Source organism: Diplotaxodon limnothrissa, linkage group LG12 (genome assembly GCF_057381915.1).
Source record: "Diplotaxodon limnothrissa isolate DT_005_m linkage group LG12, D_limnothrissa_male_GT1.1, whole genome shotgun sequence".
In the NCBI taxonomy this organism is placed as follows: Eukaryota; Metazoa; Chordata; class Actinopteri; order Cichliformes; family Cichlidae; genus Diplotaxodon; species Diplotaxodon limnothrissa.
The window spans coordinates 17,255,617-17,279,330 of NC_140607.1; the positions used below are offsets into that span (position 1 = coordinate 17,255,617).

The window sequence follows — 23,714 nt, forward strand, 5'->3', positions numbered from 1 at the left end:
TCGCTGTGCCCTTCCCACTTTTGCAAGAGGTTTAAACATTTCATTGCAAGAGGGCAATTAGTCACTATTCAGTCTGTGTCTTGTCACAACAGCTAACAGGCAAAAGTTTTCCTTACTTTTTTTCCCCTCACTTACTGATTTACGTCACCTTGGAATGCCTTTTCTCCAACACAACAATAGACACGATTGCTGAATCTTCCAATCTGCAGATGTCTGAACTGTACACAGCAGTGCTTCCCTGGAAACATTTAATAACCCTTATGCTCGTTTAGGTGTCGCACGAGATGAAACCCGGCGAGTTTCGTGCTTTGCGCGAAAAAGGACTGAAAGGGAGAATGACATAGTGTCGTTAAAATATAGCTCGCTCAGGTTTTTTTGAATCAATTTATTTACTCGCCTATTTGCGTTTTTTCCCTCCCCACCTTTTTTTTGTTTTTTTTGCTCACTATCAGCCACCTTGGTTTCGCCTTATCTGTCTGCCCACACTGGCAACATCAAAACACTGTCAAAGGTTCAGTGTGAAAGGGGGTGAGAGAACATGAGAGGCAGTGAGGGAAGAGCAGGTCCTGGGATGCTTTGTGGGTAACACGGTTAAACGAAGCACTATGCATGGTACACGCTCCCCTTCAGCGGAGCACACTTCAAAGCCTGTTTTGCACTTGTACTGTCAACATTTGGGAAAGGAGAGGAGCGAGGGTGGAGCAGCCTTTGAGCAGTGCTGGGTCTTTACCCGCCGCTTCTCTTGTCGATGTTCCCTTTAAGTTCCCCGCTCGTGCACCAAATTGCTTGTGTGCTTGCTGCATTACCTCACTTTTTACTTTCCCCCCAATTTTGGTTCATTTTATTTTACTAACGTCCCACTTTCTCCTCGCCTCCTCTGCGTTTTCTTTTTCTTCTTCCTTTTTGTTTTTTGTTTTTTTGTTGTTTTTTTTACTTTAACTAGCTCTTGCCTCCACTGGTTTTGGCGCCTGTGTGGGTGCTTTTGCGTGTGTGCTATTAGGTGAGGTGAGTGGGGAGCCAAGGGTGTAACATCAGGCGGGCCTGTCACCTGCGAGCTGGAATTGAACCTGTGATGCATGAGCCCCCATTTCTCCCGGCTGGCAGCTCTTCACAGTGAAAACTCTTGTTTTGATTGAAATGTTGTTGTTGGCACTATTTCTTTTTGTTGATCCCCTTCGCAACTCTTCATGAGAAACAAAACCTTACTTTCTACTGACAACCAAACTTTTCTTTGTTTGCATTCACTCACAAACAGGAATTGTTTGGACAGGAATGTCAACGCACGGAATTAAATTGCCGTGTATCTTCTTTGCTCCTGTAGGCGTTTGGCCATTCAGTGATCACGCACAATACCTGTCCTACTTTTTGGATTCATACTGACTTGTTTAAAACTAACAGCGAAAGATGCGAATGAGCTACATATGGAGAAACACTTTATTAAAGTTGGATCTTTTTAATTTGCTTTTAGTTATTTGATGATGAGTACAATAGATGTCCGCGCTGACGTGCTGTTATTCCTTTGCTCACGAGTGAATTCAATCATTCAGCAATTCACCCACTTGTTCTTCTACAGACGCACCACTGTCATTGATTGCAGTCAATGTGGGCACTCAGCCAGCACTGTCATGGTCCCCTAACAGAACTACCACTGCATAAACACACATACACACACACACACACACACACACACACACACACACACACAGGGCCATACAAACCATCTCTGTCCCCTGGGTTTTTGTTCTGTTGTCTGCTTTAGTTGGCATGGCTATAAAAGGATCCCCACCCACATATCTGTCATCACCCGAGCATCCACAGATATCCCTCTGTCTCACTGTCTCACCCAGTCTCTTCTTTCCTCTCATTGTTTTCTCTCCTTCTCCCTTTGTTGATTTGTTCCTTTTTTGTTGTCTATTTCTGTCCCTTCTTTATCTTGCTCCTCATCATTCTCCTTTCCTCTACCTGGATTGCCTTTCGGCGTGCAGTCTTACTTCTTTCCTGACTGTGTCCAACAAACAGACTGTATTTGTACAGCTGTATAATAATAATAATAATAATAATGGATACTTTATTGATCCCCATGGGGAAATTACTTGTTTTTTTCTCTGCATTTGACCCATTCACTCAGTGAAGCAGTGGGCAGCCCACTAAGCAGGCGCCCGGGGAGCAGTGTGTAGGGACGGTACCTTGCTCAGGGGTACCTCAGGGTAGCCGTTAAGTGGATTCGAACCGCCGACCTTCCGATCATGGGGCGACCACTTTACCTACTGAGCTATCCCTGCCCTATGTATGTTACCTTGTATAAATACAAGTATGTTGTTAGCTTGCCTTGTGGACAGTGTGGAGTATCCAGATCGGAATCAGAGCAGTCTGGCTGCTTAGTGAGGCGTAGAGAGCAACACATGCTGGCCTAACCACTCTGTAAGCACCTTAACGGGACATTGGTGACCAGCACTGTGAGACAGAGGAAGCAAAATAACCCACAGTAGATGTGTGTGTGTGTGTGTGTTTGTTTGTTTGTTTTTTTATATGATTTGATAATGTTAAAAAAAGTGCCTAGGTTTTCTTTATGTGGGCATCTGTGCATTCTTTGTCTTTGCTGGTGTTCATTTGTATATGAGTGTCTGCATTTTGAAGCACATACACACATGTGGACATGTGTTTGGGCTTTGCAGGCACAGGACTGGAAGGCTTCATTGAAGCGACAGTGGGAACCAGTAAAAGATGGATGATAAAGGCTTGTTCCCAGTCGGTGCTGAAAGATGTTGCTGTTCCTGTCCACAGTAGACAGAACTACCATGAGACAGAACAGAGAAACCATATTGATGTCGGTTTGTTGTCTTCCTGGAGAATCAGAGAGAGTGTCAGTCAGTCAGCCAGGCAGAGTAGCCTATAGTACATCAACTTAGGAGGGAATCCTCAGACGATTCTGGCTCTTTGGTGCAGTCACTGTTAAGTCTATTTTTTTTTTCTATTAGTATTCCGATTCAGTGGCTAGTGCTTGTCGCTTCCTTGAGTTTGTCTAGACTAGCAACTGCATTTGTGCGCGCATGCACGGATGTGCACATTTGAAAGCGAGTGTGACAGCCTCTGTTTGTTGATACTCAGCCACTGTGATGCCGTTTGCATCTGACTGTCCATCACTTCCACGTAAGAGCAGTTTCTAGGATCGGCTCACCATCTTTGGAAAGGATTCTGTCAAGAGTGAATCAATTCTTGTTGCTGAGACATACTGTGACACTCCCTGAGTGATGACGCTAAGCATCTTATGAAGTGATGAAGTGAGGCAATACGCAACTAAAATGTCTGTTTAAAGTGGTTTAGCGATGCAGTGCAGATACAAAAATAATGTCCTGGTAATTTATAGGATTAAGGAGTAGTTTAACATTTTAGAAAAGCTTTGTTTTTCCCTTTCTTGCTGTGAAAAAAAGTGACGAGACTGATACCATTCTCATATGTGTCCATTAACTGGCACGGACATATGATTTGCACAGCTCAGTTTGGTATAAAACAATAGGAACAGCTTAGAGCTTGCCAAAGGTAACAAAATGTGCCTGCCAGCACCTCCAAAGCACACAATGAAGACATTATATCTCGTTGACTTCATTTGTACAAAAAAACAAATTTTAAAACGGTGACAACAAGACTCCAGGAGGTCGCTGCTCCTGATCAAGAAATGATCCACAGCAAAACCAGCTGTAAAATCTCATCTGTTCACTACGTGGATTTTATTAGCTTTGGGCAGAACCGGACTAGCTGTTTCTCTTTTTCTCTCAGCTGAGCTAACCAGATGCTGGCTACAGCTCCTTATTTAGCTGACATATGTGACAGCCGTATCGCTCTTCTCGTGTAACTCTCAGCAAGAAAGCAAATAAATTTATATCCCAAAATATAAAACAGCTTCTTCCAGCTGTGGCCTAATAGGGTCGTGATGTATACAGATGTGCAACAGATTGGGGCTTTACTTAAAGTAAAATCGTCCTTTTGCCTTCTTAGTCATGTTATTAGACGATGTCGCTGTTCTGCACTTAACAGCTGACGTGGGATAAGCGTAGGAAAGCCCATCCAGAAGCAGGAGCCTCATCAGGTAGATGTCATCCATACTGTCCACTCATTCCTGAGAAGGAGGAAAGCTCTCCATGTCAGATGTCTGGCTGTGACTGATACAGCTTTGATTATAGAGTGAAACATGGAGAAGAGATTGTATTTTGTCCCACGAAAATCTCCAGTGTGCTCATTTATCTCTCAGCCAAGAAAAGGATACAGCAAAGAGTCAAAATTTGGTCAGAGAATTTAGTTTGCTGATATTTTTAATTGGCTCCTTTTGATCAAAATGTAACTTTATCCCTAAATTAGTAGCAGGTCATATAATCCTTCTGATATAAAAGCAGTATGTATCAAGCTACATAGGATGAGGAGTGTATTAATATTGCTAACAGTTATTCAAACCTTGGTTCTGAACGGGTTATGGTGCATTTTTTCCTTCATTCTGTCTCGTTCCCATCTTCCTGCCCTTTCACTCCTCGCCATCTTGCTATACCAAAATGACTCTGTTGTCTCTCCAAGCTTTCCCATGAGCCCTTGCCCTGTTCTTTGTTTGTTTGTGTGATCCCTTCCCCTAGGCCACTGTAGCACATCTGTGAAAGTACGTGTGTATTTGTGTGCATCTGCGAGCGAGCACGCAGTCGGAGCTTTGAACAGCGCACACGTATCGTGTCAGTGTGTGCACGTGTGAGCATCCGCATCTGTGTGTGCGCGCGCTGTAATCAGTGTGTAATCTCTTCCCTGAGGCCACTGTTCCACACAGCTGGACTAGAGCCTCTGGAGGGTTTCTGTGCTATTCAAGCATCCTTTGCTCTTTCCACCTGACCGGGTGGTGTGTGTGCGTGCGTGTTTCTATGTGTTTTAACAGGTGCAGTACCGAGAGCTGAAATTGGATCCCAATCCCAGTCCAAATAAAAGGAAGAAAAACAACCCCGGGTAGATGACTGCGTCCGCCCACCAACTCCTCTCTTCTCCACTTTTCCTCACTCGGTCTATTACTGGACACCGAGGAACAAGAGGACGACTCCTCTGGAGCAGCTCGGCTCAGCTATCCTTTAACATTTTTGTTTTTATTTCCTGTTTAATTCTCTTCAACTCGTTTTTCCTATTTAATTACTCATGGTGTACAGTTGTTTCCCAAAATGTCCTTTTTTGTATGAAACAAAATGAGTGCGAGAAACCTCTTAAATTATTACCGTAACCATAATGCTTTAGATTTTTTTTTAAAGGCAAGTGGAAAGGATGGATGAAATGACCTTTACATCAGCCGTGTGAGCCACTCTCCTTGCTGCTTCTCTCCATCACTCTGACAGCTTCCCACAAGTGTCACACAATAAGTAAAATTAGTTTAACATTTATTCTCGCTGTTCCAAAAAAAGAAAATGACACTTGGTGTGTTTATCAAGGGAGAAGCCTTATACCGCATTCAATTTTCTTTCTTTCTTTCTTTAAGCTCCCGTTTAAGTTATTGAATGATTTTGTTAATATGTTTATATTTTGTAATTGTTTTTCTACTGAAGTGTGTTTTGTTTTCTCTCCTTTCCCTCTTGGATGTGGCAGTGTTACTTTCACTGGCAGTAATTTGGACTGTCTCCACTTAACTCAGCCAGCCAAGTTGATTAGCAATTACGGTGGTAGCCCCCAGATATCTCCTTTTACACAAACACAAACCTGGATCAACAGGCTGAAGGCTTGTTTGTGCTTTAATACAATGGCCAGATTAACTTCCTTTTTTTTTAGGTCTGAGTCTGTAGTAAACAATTAGTGTTACACCTGAAAACTTTATCAGTAGCTGTTGCCTTGTTTGACTCATTTGAACCATGTCAAAATCCTCTGTCATTCAGTGAGTCGCCTCCTCTCTCTGTCAGGCGGCACGGCAGACTGGGCCCGCCGTCGTGGTGTTAATATAGATGTCACCCAGTTTATGCAGAGTGTCGTCAGGCAGCCGGGCCTTGAGGCAGCCGCAGCTCTAATCTTGTTTGAAAGGCTGGTCTCCTTCCCTCTCATCTCCCCCATGTGTTTTCCTCGGTGGCCACACGCGAGCGCGTTCACGGCCACACGCACACATGCTTCTGCGCTTAAGCATCTTGTGTTTCGGAGGCACAAACATCCTCCTCTCGCGTAAACGCGCAGTTCCTCTCAGAGATCTCGAACACGCACGCCTTACTGTACCTACACGCTGACAGATGAAAAACATTGTATTGGAACAGGAACATTCTCCCCGCTCTCAGGCACACGCGCACCAACAACTGACACACAAACGCAAACATGCTTTCTGTGATGCTGTGCCCCAGGCTGGCCGCCCTCTCCATCTGCCCCACCTCCTGTGCCCAAAGCTCAACTTTGATCAGTCTTTCCAGAGACAGAGGCTTGTATATGTGAACTGTGTATGTAAGAGTGTTTGCGTATACGCATTTATGCAATCAAAGACGAGTTGCTTTTCTTAGTGTCGGTGTGCGTTACAGTTGTATCTCCCCTCCAGCTGTAGACTGATGCCTAGATCCAGTCGCTGTGTGTGTGTGTATGTGTGCGTTGCAGCAGAAGTGCCAGCTGTTACTTGGTGTAGAGTTTGCTTAGATGCTAGATGAGCAGCAAGTCATTGTGTGACAAGGCTCCAAGGGGACTTAGGCCTGAGATGTCAGGGAAGGAGGAGTGTATGTGTGTGTTTTATGCTATTTCAGATCCTTCTTCCCGTCATGCTTCCCTCCATTTGCTCTCTCTGCGGTTCCCTCATTCGTCAGTGAGCGGGGTTGCGACCCTGTCTTAAGGGATGGTCTCCTGGGCTTCTCGCTGAGCATCTCTTGAAAGATCACAGCACAGGCTACATTTGAGGAGGTCTGCTCTCATCCTATTGATCCCTGCCTCCATCTCTCAGCCTCTACTTCTTTAGCTTTGCTTGCCCCCCCACCCCCTGTGTCTGTCTGTGTCTCTGCCTTTATACTCTAAACTCTCTTCCCACCGCAACTAGCTCTCTTCTGCCGTTTTGTCACCCTCTCACTTCGTCTGTCTACTCTCTCCGCTCCCTCCTTCCTTGCCCATCCATCTCCATGCTTAAATATCAACAGGCTCAGATCTGTCACTCCAAAGGACCACTACTTTTCTTTTTCTTTTTTTTTGTTAAGGGAATCCACTTGAAAGACAATAACAGACTATCCCCTAAGAGCGATGTCGCTAACTGATTACAGCCTCCTCAGCAAACCCACTCTGTGACTCGTGAGGGATGGCTTTGTATAATGCCTAAAGGGATTGTTAGAATACCTGATGTGTATGCGTCTACTACTATATGTAGTCATTTTCCAGCAAATTGTGGTGACTATTGTGCGGCATTGCATCCAAAAACTGTCTCTCACTCCTTTTCTCGTCATTATATTTCATTTGGGCTCTGTTTTAAAGCAAACCAAAGTGTTTTTATTTTGTATGATGTCAAGAAGATGAGTTCTAGAAAAGGAATGTATCAGACTGACAGTTTTAAAGAGAAAAAAAAAGCACTTTTATTTGCACCAAGTTGAAATGAGACTATTTATTTTTTAAACCGTACTGTACATAGCTAATTACTTGTTAATTTATGGTTGTATTTTATACAGTATGCCTGTCAATGATCTGGTGATGATGCTGTAAAGTAGGTGTGTGCCTGCCTCATTTTTTAAGGTCTGTCTTTTTCCGCCTGCTGTTGCCTGCCTGTGACATCATCTTTATGTGCCCAGTTCTGACCAATAAGAGTTTCAGACAGCAACGCTGTAGAAGCCAAGACAGGGTTGGGTCAAATGAAAATGTGGTATATATTTCTGATATGAGTAATGGAATGCATCTGATGTATTTTACTCATTTAAAAAAACTAATGAAATTAAAATATTTTTTATCATCTTGTTTTTCCTGATTTATTGCAACCCCTTTTTCTGTACTGACGAGCTTTGTTTCGAAGGTGCTTGTAGAAAGAAATGAATGAAATGTGGACTGTTGCTCTCAGTTTTAGCTTGAAGTCGCCTCCTTTGCACCGCTCACTCACCAACACATGGGCCCCTCTGCTCGGTTCAGCTTTGCGAAGCTCCTCATTCTTCACTGGTGGCTGCATGGCTGAAACCCAGAGCGTACATCACTGAGACCATTTGAGAGCACAACTGCTGGATAACTGTTTTTTTGTGTAGCCAACATATAAACACCTCCATCTCCAGAGCACCTTTCAGCTGACTTGCTCTTTACAAAGAAAAAAAGACATATCTATATATTGTTAAGACATCTGATATATTGCTGCCAGAATTGTTATATGAAGTAATGAAATAATCAAAGAATATATTTTACTTTTATTTATAAACATGCAAAAAAAAAAGAAAAAAGAAAACATGAGGTAGCAACACTCGACACTGAAATAAAACATTAGTGGTGTCATACAAAAACATCTTGAAATATTAAAAATAAATAACATTTAAATTCAAGAAATATTTGCAAAACACAGAACTTGTAAAACTCCAGAAAATATACAATATAAACAGACCAAGCCAATGAACATTAGGTATTAGTAGGTATAAAATTGTAGCACTTAAGAAATGAACAGCTTTGAACTTGCATGCTTGCTTTAGAGGCAGATATCCACAGGAAGACTTATTTTTTGCCCTGTGGACCTATTTTAAGGCCCTGGCAAATTTTAGGACCATGTAATAAAAAGTTACCTTTTTGTTCACTTTCACTCACAGGTTATGCATTTAAGTCAGCTTCAGTGAGGTGTAAAGTGATCCTTTAACCTTACAGATCACCTACTAGTGCTTCTCCTCGCGACCTAAGATCCTCTAATACCCTCATCAGGAACTGTGTGTTCTCTCCTTTGCACTCTATTACACCCTGAGACACCTGTCCCTGGTACTTCCCTTGGCTGAGCTCCCACAATGTCTCTACATCTTCTACCAGCCTCACTGCCCGCTGGTCTGCCCAGCCCTGAGTCACTTTTTGGAAGGAGTGCCTCTCCAGTGCCCTGACCAGCCGGTAGCCCAGGCTGTGGTGCTTGTCGCTGGTTGGTGTGTGGTGAGGAATGCCCGTTTCCCTGAGGTAGGAGAAAATGAGTAGGGACAGCAGAGATGATCCAGCCTCCAAGAGGGGAAGGTTAACTTCAGTTGCTTTATTTCTCAAAAACTTTGTGTCTCCAAGCTGTGCACTATGGAGGAGCTCTTCCCTCTGACTTGGCTCAGAGACTAGATCCAGTGGGACCCGACCGTGGCCATTCGTCTGGCGTAGAAGGACAGATCCTAAGATGGGACAGAGATGTACAGGATCAGATCACACAAACTTTTTTATTTTTAAAACACAAATTAAAACTATTTGTTCTGATAAGACAAAACATTACTCCATAGTCTTCAAAGCAACAATGACAACAGTTAGGGAGGCACTACTGTCATAAGTCTCCATATGTGAAAGTGCTTTTGTAAAAATTAAGGCAGAACATTAGAAACACAGGTTAACATGTACTTGAAGCTACGGTGCAGTAGAAAAAAAATCCGATTTTAAATATTTTTAAGTGGCAGTTTGGTCTGAGACTTTGGTGTTAATGAGTGTAATGTAAACAGAAGCATCAGTGACAACAGTAGCACAGATAAAACTGACATGCAGCCAAAGCTACCTTCGACTGCAGCGTCATTATCAAATAAGGCAGAAGAGACAACACGGGTCAACGGCAGGACGCCGCAACCGATCTAAATTGTGCATTCCTGTGTGTGCGCACTAACAGTACACAGATACAGTGACGGAGAGTCCCCAACCCCAAACAAAAAACAGTGTGTGAAGCAGAGAGTTTAAATGAACAGCTGTTGTCCCAGTGGCACTCACTGCCAGCTGAGGCTTTTAGCTCACTTCAGCAGTAACATCAGCTGACACCTTGTCTCAACTCTCTGACTGGCGGGTCACTTTGTGTTTGTGTAAGGGTTAGTGACCTGATGAAGGGTCTGCTTTTCCTTCCTTTTATGTGCTCCTGTGAGTGAGCTCATCAGAGAACAGGGTGCTACTGGGGGGGATGACTAACTAGTGACTGTGACATCAGCAAATTGATCTGTTAAGCTTGTGATACAAAAAATAAAAAAAGTGGCTTGTAACAATAACGCCACTCAAGTTACGCATTAATCCATAACATCTGTTATTGTGCTGCAAACACTCCATATAGACTCGTAGCTTCCGGGAATTTCTATACATTCAAAAACACCTCCAATAACCCTGACATGGCCCTTTCAGACATGCTTCACTACATTCAAACTGAAGATGACAGTCTCTGCTTGAATGTAACACTTTTTCCGTCTCCTTTTAGAAAGCCAGCAAAGTTATAATGGTGACATTCACCCCCCTCCCTCCACCTTCCTCTACGCTCTACTCTTCTGCTTCTCTGTTCAGGCTGAAAGCCATTTTCCAGTGTCAGACAAGCCCCTGTGCATTTAGCCTACGTGGAGCGGGTCGAGTCACGTGTGAGCCCTTTGTTTGCTTTCACACAGACCCATTTCTGTGGCAAACTGCTTTTGATGGCACTTGACTGTTCAACCTCGGCAATGCTGGTGCCACTTGTGAGCAAGTTTACGGCTCTGTGGAGGCTCGGAGTGACACACAGACAGCTGAAAGACTGCTCGATACCACTGCTGGCAGTTGTTTCTGTTTGACAGACACTGTGGGGCTGCAGGAAGCATGATGTTTTAAAGGAGGGACGATCATGTGCGTGTGTTGCATTGTGACATAAACCGCACTTACTAAGCCTCCCAGATTCCATTTTTATAAAAAGCCATCCTTTTTTCTCTCTCCTCTAAGCGACACTTAAAAAAAAGTTTAAAAATGAAACATTATGAAATTTGAAATTGCTCTTCATCCCTCTGTCTGCTACACTGTTTGTAGCAGTTATGAGATAATCGATGAGAGCTCACGTAGCCGTTAGTGGGGAAGGTCAACGCTCATCTACCTTTTAGTGCTTCAAGTCTGAGTGGCAAAAACTCAATCTGCATAAATTGTGGCATTAATCTACATAAACTTTTACATAAGCGAGCAAATTTCGAATGCTGGGGTCAGGCGTCGGGGGCAGCAGTCAAGGACGTAAGAGCGCAGATTTGATCAAAGTGGCCACAGGAGAAAGGTGGAGGGTGGGGGGAGGCGAGCGGGGAGAAGAAGCAGAGCGGTGTATGTGAAACAGAGTGAGATTGTTCACAGCAGGTCATAATCACCAGGTTTCTATAACAAGCTGTCTTCGCCATTACACTCATCCACTGTAATGTGTGAAATCAACCCTGGCCTGACACATTGTAGAAAGTTTCAGGTCGACGTTCAAGTGTTAGCTGAAGAAGGGGTGGGGATCTTTTGTCTTTTCTGTATTTTCTATATTATCTCTTAAAAAATAAAATAAAATAAAATGAAAAATAAGGGACGGCTTTCTAAGTAGTGCTTTTTTCCTTTTTCACAATATACCCTGTTGTGTGTTCCTTTGAGAAACTCAGTGCTTAATAGAGCTCCACAAGTGGGCTGTAAGTTTGTGCCATGAACCCAAGCACTTTGTAGAGTGTTTTCAACTTAAAGTGGAAATAAATAAAGAGGAAATACAAGGTTCAATTCAATCACTCCTACTTAATTCTTCTCTTTTCATCGACTATGAAAGCAGCAGTCCTCTTTAGCTGCAATGCAATGACCTTTAAGCTGCTATTGAGCAAAGAAAACATAAAAACGAACAAGAGAGGGCAAAAATCATATTAGAAATAGTGCAAGAAATGCACACTGGATGAAAAAGGACATGTGGGGACAATAACCATACAAAGCATCACTTGCATTATAAGACAATACATTTGTAATTTACAATCAGACAAAAGAAATCTTGCACTAGAATGAAAACAAAAAACAAAAAAAATAAAGTGATAACGTGTGTGCTTTCCCCCCCAGTATTCTCCACCATCATCACATTAAACCCCACTGACAGACAGGCTTCAACCAAAGTGATGACACTGGTGATGGGGAGGAAGGGGCCACCCTAGCACGGGCTTGGGCTCGGCTTGCCAGAAAGCCCGCGAGGCTGACTGTTTGAAGGCTGCATGTTTGTTTGTAGAACACACAACTGACTGTGTGACAGTGTCTGCAGTTTGTCACATTTGCATGATAACCTGTCTTATTTCCATTAAGCGTCAGCTCCTGTCTTTCACCTTTTCATATTTGTTTTTACTCGTTCCATCGACTGAACAGAAGAATCAGTCGCTCCTTATTATCCATCATAGGACATAAGACACCCTCTAATGTTCCACCACACAACTCTACTGCACTCGATACAGATGTCAATGGTCATATCCAATGCTAAATTACATATTTCAACATAACAGAAGACACGGAAATAGCATCACGTGCTGCTTATAATGTAATACATGTATACAACACAGTGTTATGAGACTACCGCCTGAGGAATGGTTTTGGTGCAGGGACTGTGACTGAAGTGAATCCAGGTATTGGCGCTGGGTGTCAGATATGCTGCAGTGGAGATAAATACTGCACCTGGGGGATTACATGAGAGCATAGGGTAATTACACCAACCTCTGTGTGTGTGTGTGTTTGTGCGTGTGTGTTTGATGCAAAAATACCCCACTATAACCTAAGCTCTGAAGCTACTAGCGGAGGGAGGAAATTCACATGCTGAGTGAATGCACCAGCCAGATGCAGTCTGGCTGTTTCACACCACACAGGCATTTACATACAGAGCGCAAAGCCCTTTGGCCTTTAGAGGGCAGGCGAAGACAAGAAATATAAAAGCAAGAGTGGAGGAAGGGAAAATCGGCGCTAAAAGAGGGAGGGAGGGAGGATAGGAGGGAAGGAAAGAAAGATGCCGTGCTCCCTCCCCCTATGTCTCTCCCTCTCTCTGTCTCTGGTCTGAGGCTGGGGCTCAGGCAGACAAGCTGGGAAGCAGGCAGCTCCACAGCATGGTAAACATCCTCTCGCCCTCTCTCTCTCTCTCCCGCCCCCCACCCCCCTCTTGCTGCCTGAAAAAGAGAGGCAGGGTGAGTGTGTGAACTGCAGCCAGGGGCACGGCATCACTTATCCACAGGGAGCTGCTAGCTAGCAACTAGAAACCACAGCGAAAACAACAAGGCCAACCAAGTGACGCACCAAAGCAGCCAGCGGAGAGGCATCAGATGTGGAACAACCAGACAGACGAGTATGCTAAAATCCCCGTCTGTAACAGCAGTGTCTGAACACTCAGTGACATTTCGTTTACCGATATTAATGGAGGAGTAACTGCACTGGTTTGGATATATTATTGTTACCTTGTTAATTCACATTAAAATATTGCTGGCATTGTAAACAGTTGCTATGCTTTGTGTAATCCAACACCACTACAGTCACTTCTAGTTATAATGGGCATCAAATATGCTTCGACTTACTGGATGCTGGCCTTTAGCACCTTAACTCTTTCCCACCTACTAGGTATCTTTTCTGAACTGAGCAGTTTCTGTCACATTTCAAGGCTGCTTCCAGAATAATAATAATAATAACAACAACGACTGGGTGTACATCAGAGGTTATTAAGGATGACCTTTGCCTATGCCGCTTACTGCCCTTGCTATTCTTCAAAAAACCTGGAACCTGTTCAAATGGTCATCAAACCACATTTTTATTGCGATATACTCATAAAACTCATCATCATCATCATTATGGGTGCTGGGGAGACTGTCAGACTGGAGCTCTAAATGAATCCTTAACTGGTCCTGAATCTATCTATTAATCTAATTAATTGTGTCTTATTTCCCAGTCAGTAAATCCTCCAAAAAGTTCAATTTGATGACATCACTTAGACGAATCAACTCTTCATTTCTGTTTTTGTTTTCTGGGACAGGCTGGAATAGGACACGAGCAAAGACGAATCGCTTTCACTTCCACCTCATATACAGTCCTAAAACAAGGACTTTTCAGTTTTTTTATTGTGTGGGAAAAGTTTGAGTTGAGAAACTTCAAATCACTTTACATCCCAATTGTTTAAAGACTTTATTGACTTCCACTACATACAATATTTTCTCTTCTCCAAAAACAGCTTCAGAGGTGAGCTGGAGGTGTCCTTAAGTACTTTAATTACAACACTCCATTCACGCTGCTGTATTCAGCTCGTCATTGAAAGAACTGCTGTTGAATGCATGAGCTTTCACTACGACCCATTCCTCCCAAGTTCAAACATCAGCCATTGTTGCCTTCTTGTTAATGAATTTCAAATATGTTAAAAAAAAAAAAAGTCTCTTGCATGTACTTTTTATTACCATAATTTTTAATATACCATTGAATTCCTCGCAGAGAAGTCACTCAACGTTTTAATTTAAGCTTCAGAAGAAAAAAAACGTTCTAACATTTTCATTCTTGTCGACCATGTGATGATTTAAGTTCACAGTTGGAACACAGGGACAGACAGCAATCTTCATGGCCAATAATAAATAAATAAAGATCTCCTAGTCCTGTGACCATGCAGTTTTCTTTACCCCCCCTTTTCAGTCAACCTGGAAACAAAAGAAATGAACTAAACCTTGAATCTCAGCCTTGTTTGCGGTTGAGAAAAGCACGCTTTCAACACCTACAAATTCATCGTCCATCCCTTCATGTAGTCCTTTTAAATAAACCCTGAACCTTGTAGGTGAAAGAGGACAGCAAAGTAAATAAAAAAACAGAAAGTTTAATATTCCTTGACCTCTGCCCTCTCTTTTTACAGAAGGTAGCTCTCAGTGGCCTTCATGCCCACTGAATACTACAGCTGTTTAAAAGGGAAACAGAAAGGGCAATTTGTATATTATAAGTGGTGCTGGGCATAAATAACAAGCAAGAAGCACTTGCTAGCAAATCTCAAAATCACCACATTCATTTTTGGAACATCTTTGGCCCTCATCTACATAAAAACATACAGATTTTCTCTGAAAAGGGGTCACACCTTTATCTTGGAGAACAGCGAAGAGTAATCAGGAACACCACTGGAAAGAGGCCCCAGATTTAATCCACGGCAACTGCCCCCCCCTAAAAAACAAACAAAAAAAACCCCACCCCAAAAACCCCACAGAAATACAGGTATGTGGTGAGTCTGCGTATATTTCAGGGGTAATAAGAGACAGGCAGGAAGAGAGAAAGAAGACTAGTCAGAATTCCCAGCGAGGAAAGTCCTTGAACTACAGCCTGGAGAAACCTGCAGCTGAAACATCCAACACTCCGGAGTGAAGCAGAGGGCTCCAAACACAGCTTCACCTCTAATAGTACAAGAGCTCAGCTCCTCACCGTTGCCAGTTCAGGACCCACGGGGAAATAAGTGCTGAGCAGAATGAACTTTATTTATTTCTTTACCATGCTGACAGTGAAAAGGCCCAAGTGTGTCTAAACAACTACCTGTGTGTAGTGTGTGTGCGCGCAGATCTATGACAGAGAAAGACAGAGACGAACCACGTTGACTACAGCTGTCCAAGGGGACCGTGTGTTTCTTGTGCCACTGAGCAAATGACATCTTTCTGCTCCACAACCACTAGTTTGCGTTAATATCTGCCGGGATCACAGAATCTGGCGTGCGTGTTTGTGTGTGCGTGCATCCAAGACATGCACAAATGCACAAAAACTGAAAGAGGAATTGAAGAAGTAGTCATGCAGCAACTTCTCTGGGGTCTCTGAACCCAACTTAAGGCAAATAATTGAAGTAGAAACATCTTAAAACACTTAAACCTGAACAGTTATTTCCAACTTTTATATTCTTTCCTCTTCGAGCATCTTTAATCTCTTCGTGAGAATCCCTTCGTGTTTACAAGTTGAGGTGGACTAGCCGCGCTTACTAACGTGCAGAGGTGGGACCAAGTCATTGTTTTGCAAGTCTCAAGTAAGTCTCAAGTCTTTATCCTCAAGTCTCAAGTCAAGTCTCAAGTAATGTCAGGCAAGTCAGAGTCGAGTCTCAAGTCACTGGTGTAAAAGTCCGAGTCAAGTCACAAGTCTGAAACTTTGAATTTCAAGTCCTTTCGAGTCTTTAAAAAAAAAAAAAAACGAAAAAATAATGTTGCAGTTATGCTAAATGTAAATATTAGACCATGTAATTTTAAAATCTGTGTTTTTCTCAACACATGACAAAATAGTGAACTTAGAAAATATACACAAATTGTGAAATTGCACCTCTTTAAAATGCAGCTCAATTAAACCTAGCTCCAAGAATAATTTTCACCGACAGTTCTGAGATAAGCTGCATGTTATTCTTGGATGCGCTTGTAGGACCAGCTTTAAAATCGCATGACAAAAATATCATACACATTAAAAAAAAACTGTATCACCAACGTAGCCTGGACAACATTTGCTAGTTAGATGAAGTCAGCTATCTCATCTTAGCATATTTATATGCATATTTATAATCATACGGTTCTTGGAGTGAGCGCATACACTCATGAAGTTTAGTAACTTCAGGTCACTGCAACAAGCCCAGGTACAGTTTACCGACGGATGGGTGCAGGACCTTGAAATGCACCGTGTAGAACGAAAGACCATCGTACGTATCATAAGTTTACCAGTCTCACAAATCGTCTTCATAAATACACATTCCTTAACCGTTTATTAATAGGACCTTTGAGCTCAACGGTAATCAATTAGTAGTGGAAATAATTTCTGGTACGAGTTACAGAAATGTAGCAGTGACAATAATACTGTATGCTGTAATCGTACTGGGCAATTAGTGATACAAAACAACTGTTTTATCCTGTGAATAAAAGTATATGTTTTTGTTAATGTACCATAATAACAGAAGCGAAACGCAATATTGTGTCAGGACAATTCACTATTTATGCACAATAAATAAAGGAGCATAGCGCGACAATTTCTGTTCAGCGCCAGACTTGCTTGTAACCTATATCACTAATTATGTTGTGAAAATGACGTATTAACTACAACAGCAGACTGACCTTCGTGTAAATGCTTGGAGCAGACTAACCTGTGAGCTGGAGTGTTCTGGGACGTTATATTTGATCTTTGAATGGCTGCAATCCAGTCGCGTCTTTGTTACTTCGGAAACATGGCTCGAACAATTTCTCTTCAACGACGTAATCCGATAACAACCGATCTCTTTACCCGTCGGCTTCCCGTGGCTGTCATGCGACCGGCTATTGCAGTTAATAATACAACAGCTTCTTGACATTTTTGTGTCTCTTTTTATCGCTGTATAACTGATTTTAATTGAAAGCCTGCGTGCGCTAGTACCGCTTGCCACGAGTTCCCAGAATCCTTTGCGGTTCTACCCGTGAATGACGTCACATTTTCAATCTCTATATAATATGCATGTTAAATTTTATATTTGGGGTGAAATATCAAGTCTTTTCAAGTAAACCGGTTCAAGTCCAATTCAAGTCCCAAGTCATTGGTGTAAAAGTCCAAGTCAAGTCACAAGTCTTAGAACATTTTTTCAAGTCAAGTCTAAAGTCATAAAATTAATGACTCGAGTCTGACTCGAGTCCAAGTCATGTGACTCGAGTCCACACCTCTGCTAACGTGGTGGGGAGTATTTAGAGGACGGCATCAGTGATTACGGTCACGGGGCTGTGTGGTGACAGCTTAAAAGCTCTTTTCTTTATTTTTCTCCACCCTCTTTGCTGACTGACACGCCTCCTCGATGCGCGTGCCAGGTCTGAACTGCACAACTAAAGGCTCCGGGTCATTTTCCATTCCAATCAGGAGTACCGGCTGCCATGGCCACCCTGCAAAACGTATAACATTTCTACCAGCTGAGAAAGGAAGGGACACGAGGAGCAACAGCGAACATACACTCATTAAAGCATTTGAGACTCATGAAAACGATTTTGCGTATGTAGACACATACGCGAAAATATATAGCCAAGGACACTTCAATACTGTGTTAAAAACAAGCCAAACACACGCAAGCAGGGTCATGTGGGGCGGCCTTGGGCAACGGGAGGAGGAGGGGGAGAAAGCAGTGTCAGCCTTGCCCTCAGCCATGGCATCCTTTCATTGCCAGCTCCATAAGCCTGGAGGGACTGAGGTAGAGTGGGTAGGGGTGGGATCTAGCCCTTCCTCCCCCATACAATTCATCCTTTAAAACACACACACACACACAGGCCTCCAAGCAGACAGGCTTACAAAGGGGTGAGATCACTCCCAAGTAAAGGCTTTGTTGGTGTGCCAGTGTCAGTATTGCCCTCTCTGGCCTACCAAAACCTTGGCAGCTAGGTTCAGCTTGTCTGCTGGAAACAACTAGGACAACAGGGTGAATGGCTCGATAAAAAAAAAAAAAAAAAAAGTTTCGGGAAATGCAGCATGCGCTCAGAAGAATAAAACCCACAGGAATATAATAAATAGAGATGCATCTGGCCCACTAGCCTGTTTCCCTATCATGGGACGGTGAAACAAGTGTACCTGGCCAAAATTTTAAAAGCAGTCTGATGTATGGGTGTTAGAAATGCAGCCACAAGCACAAAAGTCCTGCTTGAGTTTAGAGTGAAAAATTGGAATGAAGAACAATATAAAGATGGTTATGGTAACTAAGCAGGATGCAGGCCCCAAAGCCAAAACTTTCCACGTTTAACAGCCTGGACGTAAGAATCTAAAAAAGAAGAGCAAGAGAAAAAAAAAGAAAAAAAAAGAAAAAGAAAAAAAGCCTAGGCCTACTGATGGTGTCCATGGCAACAAGATGGAGATCATGGAAAAGAGACCCTGAAAGACAGTACAGCCTGAAGTCAAGAGGACCACCTCCTCACCAACTCCCCGCTGTAGCCTTTAGACAACCCGCCATCAAGGTGTGAGGAAATAGCAAACAGTCGGGAGGGACTGAGTGAGGAAAGAAGTATAATGTAGGAGCCTCCAGGTGTTTCAAATTGAGAGAATTTTCATTCTTGTTGTTCTGTTTGGTCCCTGCAAAAAGACCTGGCCTAGACAGTGAAGCCAGACGTCTGCTACACACACACGCACGCACAGACACACACACGCACGCACGCAGACACCCGCTTCCAATTTTATAGATACAGATAGCTGCTTCGTCTGACCTCTTTTAATTTGCTCTCTCTGCTGTTACTGAGGAAGGAAGGGAAAAAAGAAAAAGAAAAAAAAGAACGGGGGGAGCGCTCTCTTGTTTCCTCTCCGGGACTAAACAATCCCAGTCTAATTTATTTTTTGAGGACAGAATATGTACATGTGTTAATGGGAAAGTCGAATCAAATTAACTATAATTAGTCAAACTGAGAAGTGAGTTGAAGCAGAGGTATGTTACATGGGGGACTGGTTCAATGCTGGCAAATATCACTCCTCCCCCCAAAAAACACACACACAGTAACACACACACAGACATTTTCCCAAGTCACCTGCTGCCATACCACCAGCAATGCCACCCTCTCCTGAACTCTGACACGCGTCATACACACCTCAACCCTACTGAGCTCCGACTGCATGTGGCACGCAAACACGCAGACACACAAACTACTTTTGTTGTGACACATTTCCGCAAAAACCCGCATGTGAATTTTGCAAGCGGCGCACCCTGACTCCTCTAATCTTGTCAAAAAGACGTTAACAGACATCTTACGAGGCGGTGCTGTAATCTCTTTGGACAGACACTGCAGCGCCGGATTGCATGTGAATTATGAAGGTTAGCAGTGGGGGCAGAGAGAGGGAGATGGTATACATGATCTAGAATTCATACAGTGAAGAAGCAGACAACTGCTACAGCTTCTGGGTCGCAATGTCAATCCTGTTTCTGTACCAAACAAGATTCGCCATTTGCAGCATATTAGAAAACATCAAAATTCGTGCCGCGTTTTTATCGAATGGCTTAAACTATGACCAGTGTAAACATATATAGGGTGGTCCAAATTAATAGCACCTTTTGGTTTGTCCCTCCATGATGGGTAAATATCTTTTGTTGTCTTTAAACACCCACTTCCTAGTCTGCGGCAGACACTTTCTGCCATAAAATGCCCAAATGGGCCGGCCCATCATGAGGTCAGTTTTCCCCCCCAAAACTTTTCAAACTGGAGAATAAATAGCATCACATGTGATGGACAAACTCAAATCGATGTGGAACATTGGTGGAGTGCCGCTTTAAAAGCGTTCTCATCAACAAGGTCCTTATTCTTCCAGCAGGGTAATTAAGATAAAACTGTGGCCTTGTAAATAAGGTCAAACACGACATTCAATTGCTTGATACGCTTGACTACATTTGTTTGCTTTGTTGGACTCAAAGTTTATCTTGGCTACAGCAGCAGCGACACTGTGTATAAATTATACAAGTTTATTCACATGAAATGCTAGAGTAAAAAAGTACTAAGGCTAATCCTGTGACGTTAACAATAAAAAAACAATAATCCACTAATACTAATAAAAATAACACCAATAATGTGGTCTTGTGCTGATTAGCAGTCTGTTTCAAAGCATTGGCCATACCTAACATATATTCACCTGTTTACATAAATAAGTTCATCATTGCTTAAATATATTTATACATTATTTAATATGTGAGCTGCTAAAAGGCCAAATGCATTTCCATTTATTGCTTTATCCATCCATCTACAGTGGTCCTATATACTTTGGCCTTTACGCTGCTGCTGTCAGTGTAATATTTATAGAATAATTATGAACTTCAATTAAACAAGTTCAGAACTTATACATATGCACAAGAATATTGTCATTTTTTAATTAAAAGAATGTGTGAAACTTTCTTACTGTTATGTTTTACTCTATAGACACAGGAAATCACTCAAACATGTTAGAATTCAATCACCTACCCACCATTTCAATATTTGTGATGTAACTGCAATATTTTAGATAAAATAATCTCAAATTTCAACACAAAATGTTGTCAATTTAAAAAAAATACAATAAACATTCTGCTACAGTAGATTCTTACATATCAGACTTGGAAAGCAGACTTTTCTGTTCCTGCAGAGTGTCGTCTGCAGCCTTTTGTCCAAATCTGCAAATCTCTATATAGGGAAGGATGTTATATTTACAAAGCTCTGCAATATCAACTGTCAAGAGTCAAGAAATATATGATAATGACTTAGTTGTTGTAGAACACGTTGCACAGCTAAGTCTTCTTAAGATTGAAGACTTGGATGAGTGATGAAATGTTTCTCCCACTGATCTTTCTCTGGTCATTTCTATATGTTGACACACTTGTAAGAATCATAGTTTGAAGTCAAGTTATGAGGCTCTTTGTCAGTTTCCGACCAATGGATCACTAAGTGGACTTTGAAGACGTGGATGTAGGGCGAATTGTAATGGATTGTTAACATGATCCCATTCTACAGCCATACGGGATTTTATCAGAATTCACGCAAAAGCTTTCGAGCTATTGTGGCTACATAGAGAAAGACATAGACACGCCAACTCTATGCAAAGCATGAGCTCTTCGGGGGGGGGGGTAAGTATTGTTTGTTCAACCCTGCATCAAATGGTAGTCATTTGAGTTGGTTTAACTTCGTCTTTTCAATTTGTTGTTTGTGCCACAGAGTTTGAGAACCATTCACCAAACTATCAATGTGTGACCAACCTTACTTCGAGAACATTTGAGTATTGTTTAATTATTATAAAGCCAACATTTGTTATATTGCATAAGTTCCCGCCAACAGAATGTTAACAGCTTATACGCTGAAGCAGTCAGTCTGTGCATGTACTGCAAGAGTTTACTTGCCTGCATGTTCCAGCAGCATTTTGGCAATGTCCATGTGTCCATTTAGCAGGGCATCGTGCAGTGGACTCACTCCATCCACCTGATTATTAAGCACAGGGGAAGGGTGGTGGTGCAGCAAAGCTTCCACACACTCGGTGCTGCCGTGGTTGCATGCCTCGTGCAGAGGTGTCCAGCCTGCATGGTCTATGTGATCAACAAACCGGAAACAGAGGCACAAAGAATGCTGACTCAAAATGAAAGTCAAATGAAATGGGGAAGCAATGTCAATCACAGTTTAGAATATCCACCTGTTGTTCACCTCACCAAACAACCTGTGAAACACTCTCTGGGCTCTGGGCTCAAATGAATCTATACTCCATAATTCCAAATTTTTAATTTCTTTTCTTTGTTTGTTTGTGTATGTTTATTTGTTTTGCATGTGGTAAAATACTTTTATATTGCTATTATGCATGCCAAGATCAAGTTTAAGGCATGCACCATTATGATTTCAACTTTCATTCACCTGTTGCTTATACACACAAGTTTCTGTTTTGGTCTAGTAATGCTTCTGTTGTCTAGTTATTGGTTGCAAGACGTATTGTCACTCGACGTGTCAATCAATCAGCACATGCTAGGACAATACTATCTAATAACTTTTGTACAATGGGCCAAACTAATAGGAAGTGAAATGGCTCTGGTAGATCAGCTCTGCACATACACATCATCTACACATAATGGCAGGATACATGCAATATGCCTGAAACACAAATGACAAGTGTAAATATAAAGCAAATGCAATGGAAGCAGAGCATTCAAACATCATAAATGCTCACAACGCATAGGCTATGATAATACACAGCTACAAATCAAGAGTAAAAAAAAGAATGTTTTAAAGAAACATTAAAATCGTTGCAGCATCTTTTCATGTTTTAATCCAGGATTAAAACACAGAAAGACAGACACATTCTAAAGACTGATAATAAAAAAGTAAAAATAAAAAAATGACAGACAGATAATCTGCTGTAGTTGAGAAAAGAAAATCCTCTGAAAACCAAACATGCTCTGACTCAATTAGCATCAGGCCTTTTTTGGAGAAATCTGTAATGTGGCAGCAGTTATTTTACCATTTTGCCCCGTAGTTCTACTTGATCGCATTTTAGACTTAAGAATCCCCCATAACCCCCACCAAGATGCAAGTCAATTTAGTCTACTATTAAGGGGTGATTACAAAATCAGAGAAACCTTTGAAAACGGCACATTTCCATAAAAGGAGGGCAAGTCATTATATTTGACCTAAAGGGACTAAAGAAAGTCACTCTGAAATATCAAAAGGGATTCAATTCACTTAGCAAAGTGGCCATAAATCTATAAATCTGACACTCCAAACCCATCCTGCTCTTACTAGACACACCCTTTACATTTTAGCTAAAGGTTAAAGGCAATGATGATGACGCGCACACACTCCTATTTCTTCTCTCCCCCTTTTTTTTTCCCTCCAGTGTTAATCGCTCTCCAAAACCCCAGAGCAAACAGTGGGAGTGAAGTGAGACGACAGTGAGATAGAGGTTATGGAAAAAAGGGAAAGTGAGAGAAGTCTTACCTTTAACATTGATGTCTATGCCAGGAAGCACCAAGATCTGAAGCACCGTTTCCACTTGGTTCCTCTTGCAAGCTCTGTGGAGGAGGGTCTCTCCTTCGACCAGGACGAACACAACGGACAAACACACCCAAAAGAAAGAAGAGGCGGAAAAGAGAAATCAAAAATCAGGGTGTGCCTGATGTCCTTCCCATTGTCCCCGTCCATATGGTGAATACGCCAATTAAATACCACAGAAATGTCACCAAACAAACACACGAAAAAAAAAAATCCCTGACCTAAAAAGAGTACGACCCGCCAATGAGGTTGCGATTAAAGAGGAGTGATGAGAAAAAAGGGGGGAGATCTTTCAAGGGAGAGAAAAAAAGAAAAGAAAAAAAAAAAAAAAAAAACACGGAAGGGAAAAAAAAAAAAAAATTAAAGATGGAGAGTTGGGCTAATTCGCCTCGCTCTTTCCCTCTTTTATAGAGGGAGATT

General features: G+C 42.2%; 2 protein-coding genes across 3 annotated transcripts in view; one reads left to right on the plus strand and one right to left on the minus strand.

Moving 5' to 3' along the window:
• The window catches only part of LOC146621102 (multiple C2 and transmembrane domain-containing protein 1-like), a 136,866-nt gene extending 131,882 nt beyond the window's left edge, over positions 1–4,984 (plus strand). For both annotated transcript variants that reach the window (XM_085368133.1, XM_085368132.1), the window contains exon 22: positions 4,913–4,984. In XM_085368133.1, the coding sequence (XP_085224259.1) occupies positions 4,913–4,984 (72 nt within the window). The remainder of the gene's footprint in view (positions 1–4,912) is intronic.
• A 3,739-nt stretch (positions 4,985–8,723) lies between these two features.
• The window catches only part of slf1 (SMC5/6 complex localization factor 1), a 37,637-nt gene continuing 22,646 nt past the window's right edge, over positions 8,724–23,714 (minus strand). Inside the window, exons 16-18 of the mRNA XM_085368135.1 lie at positions 23,241–23,333; positions 21,662–21,844; positions 8,724–9,281 (exon numbers count right to left, since the gene is read on the minus strand). Of these exons, the coding sequence (XP_085224261.1) occupies positions 8,785–9,281; positions 21,662–21,844; positions 23,241–23,333 (773 nt within the window). The 3' untranslated portion in view covers positions 8,724–8,784. The remainder of the gene's footprint in view (positions 9,282–21,661; positions 21,845–23,240; positions 23,334–23,714) is intronic.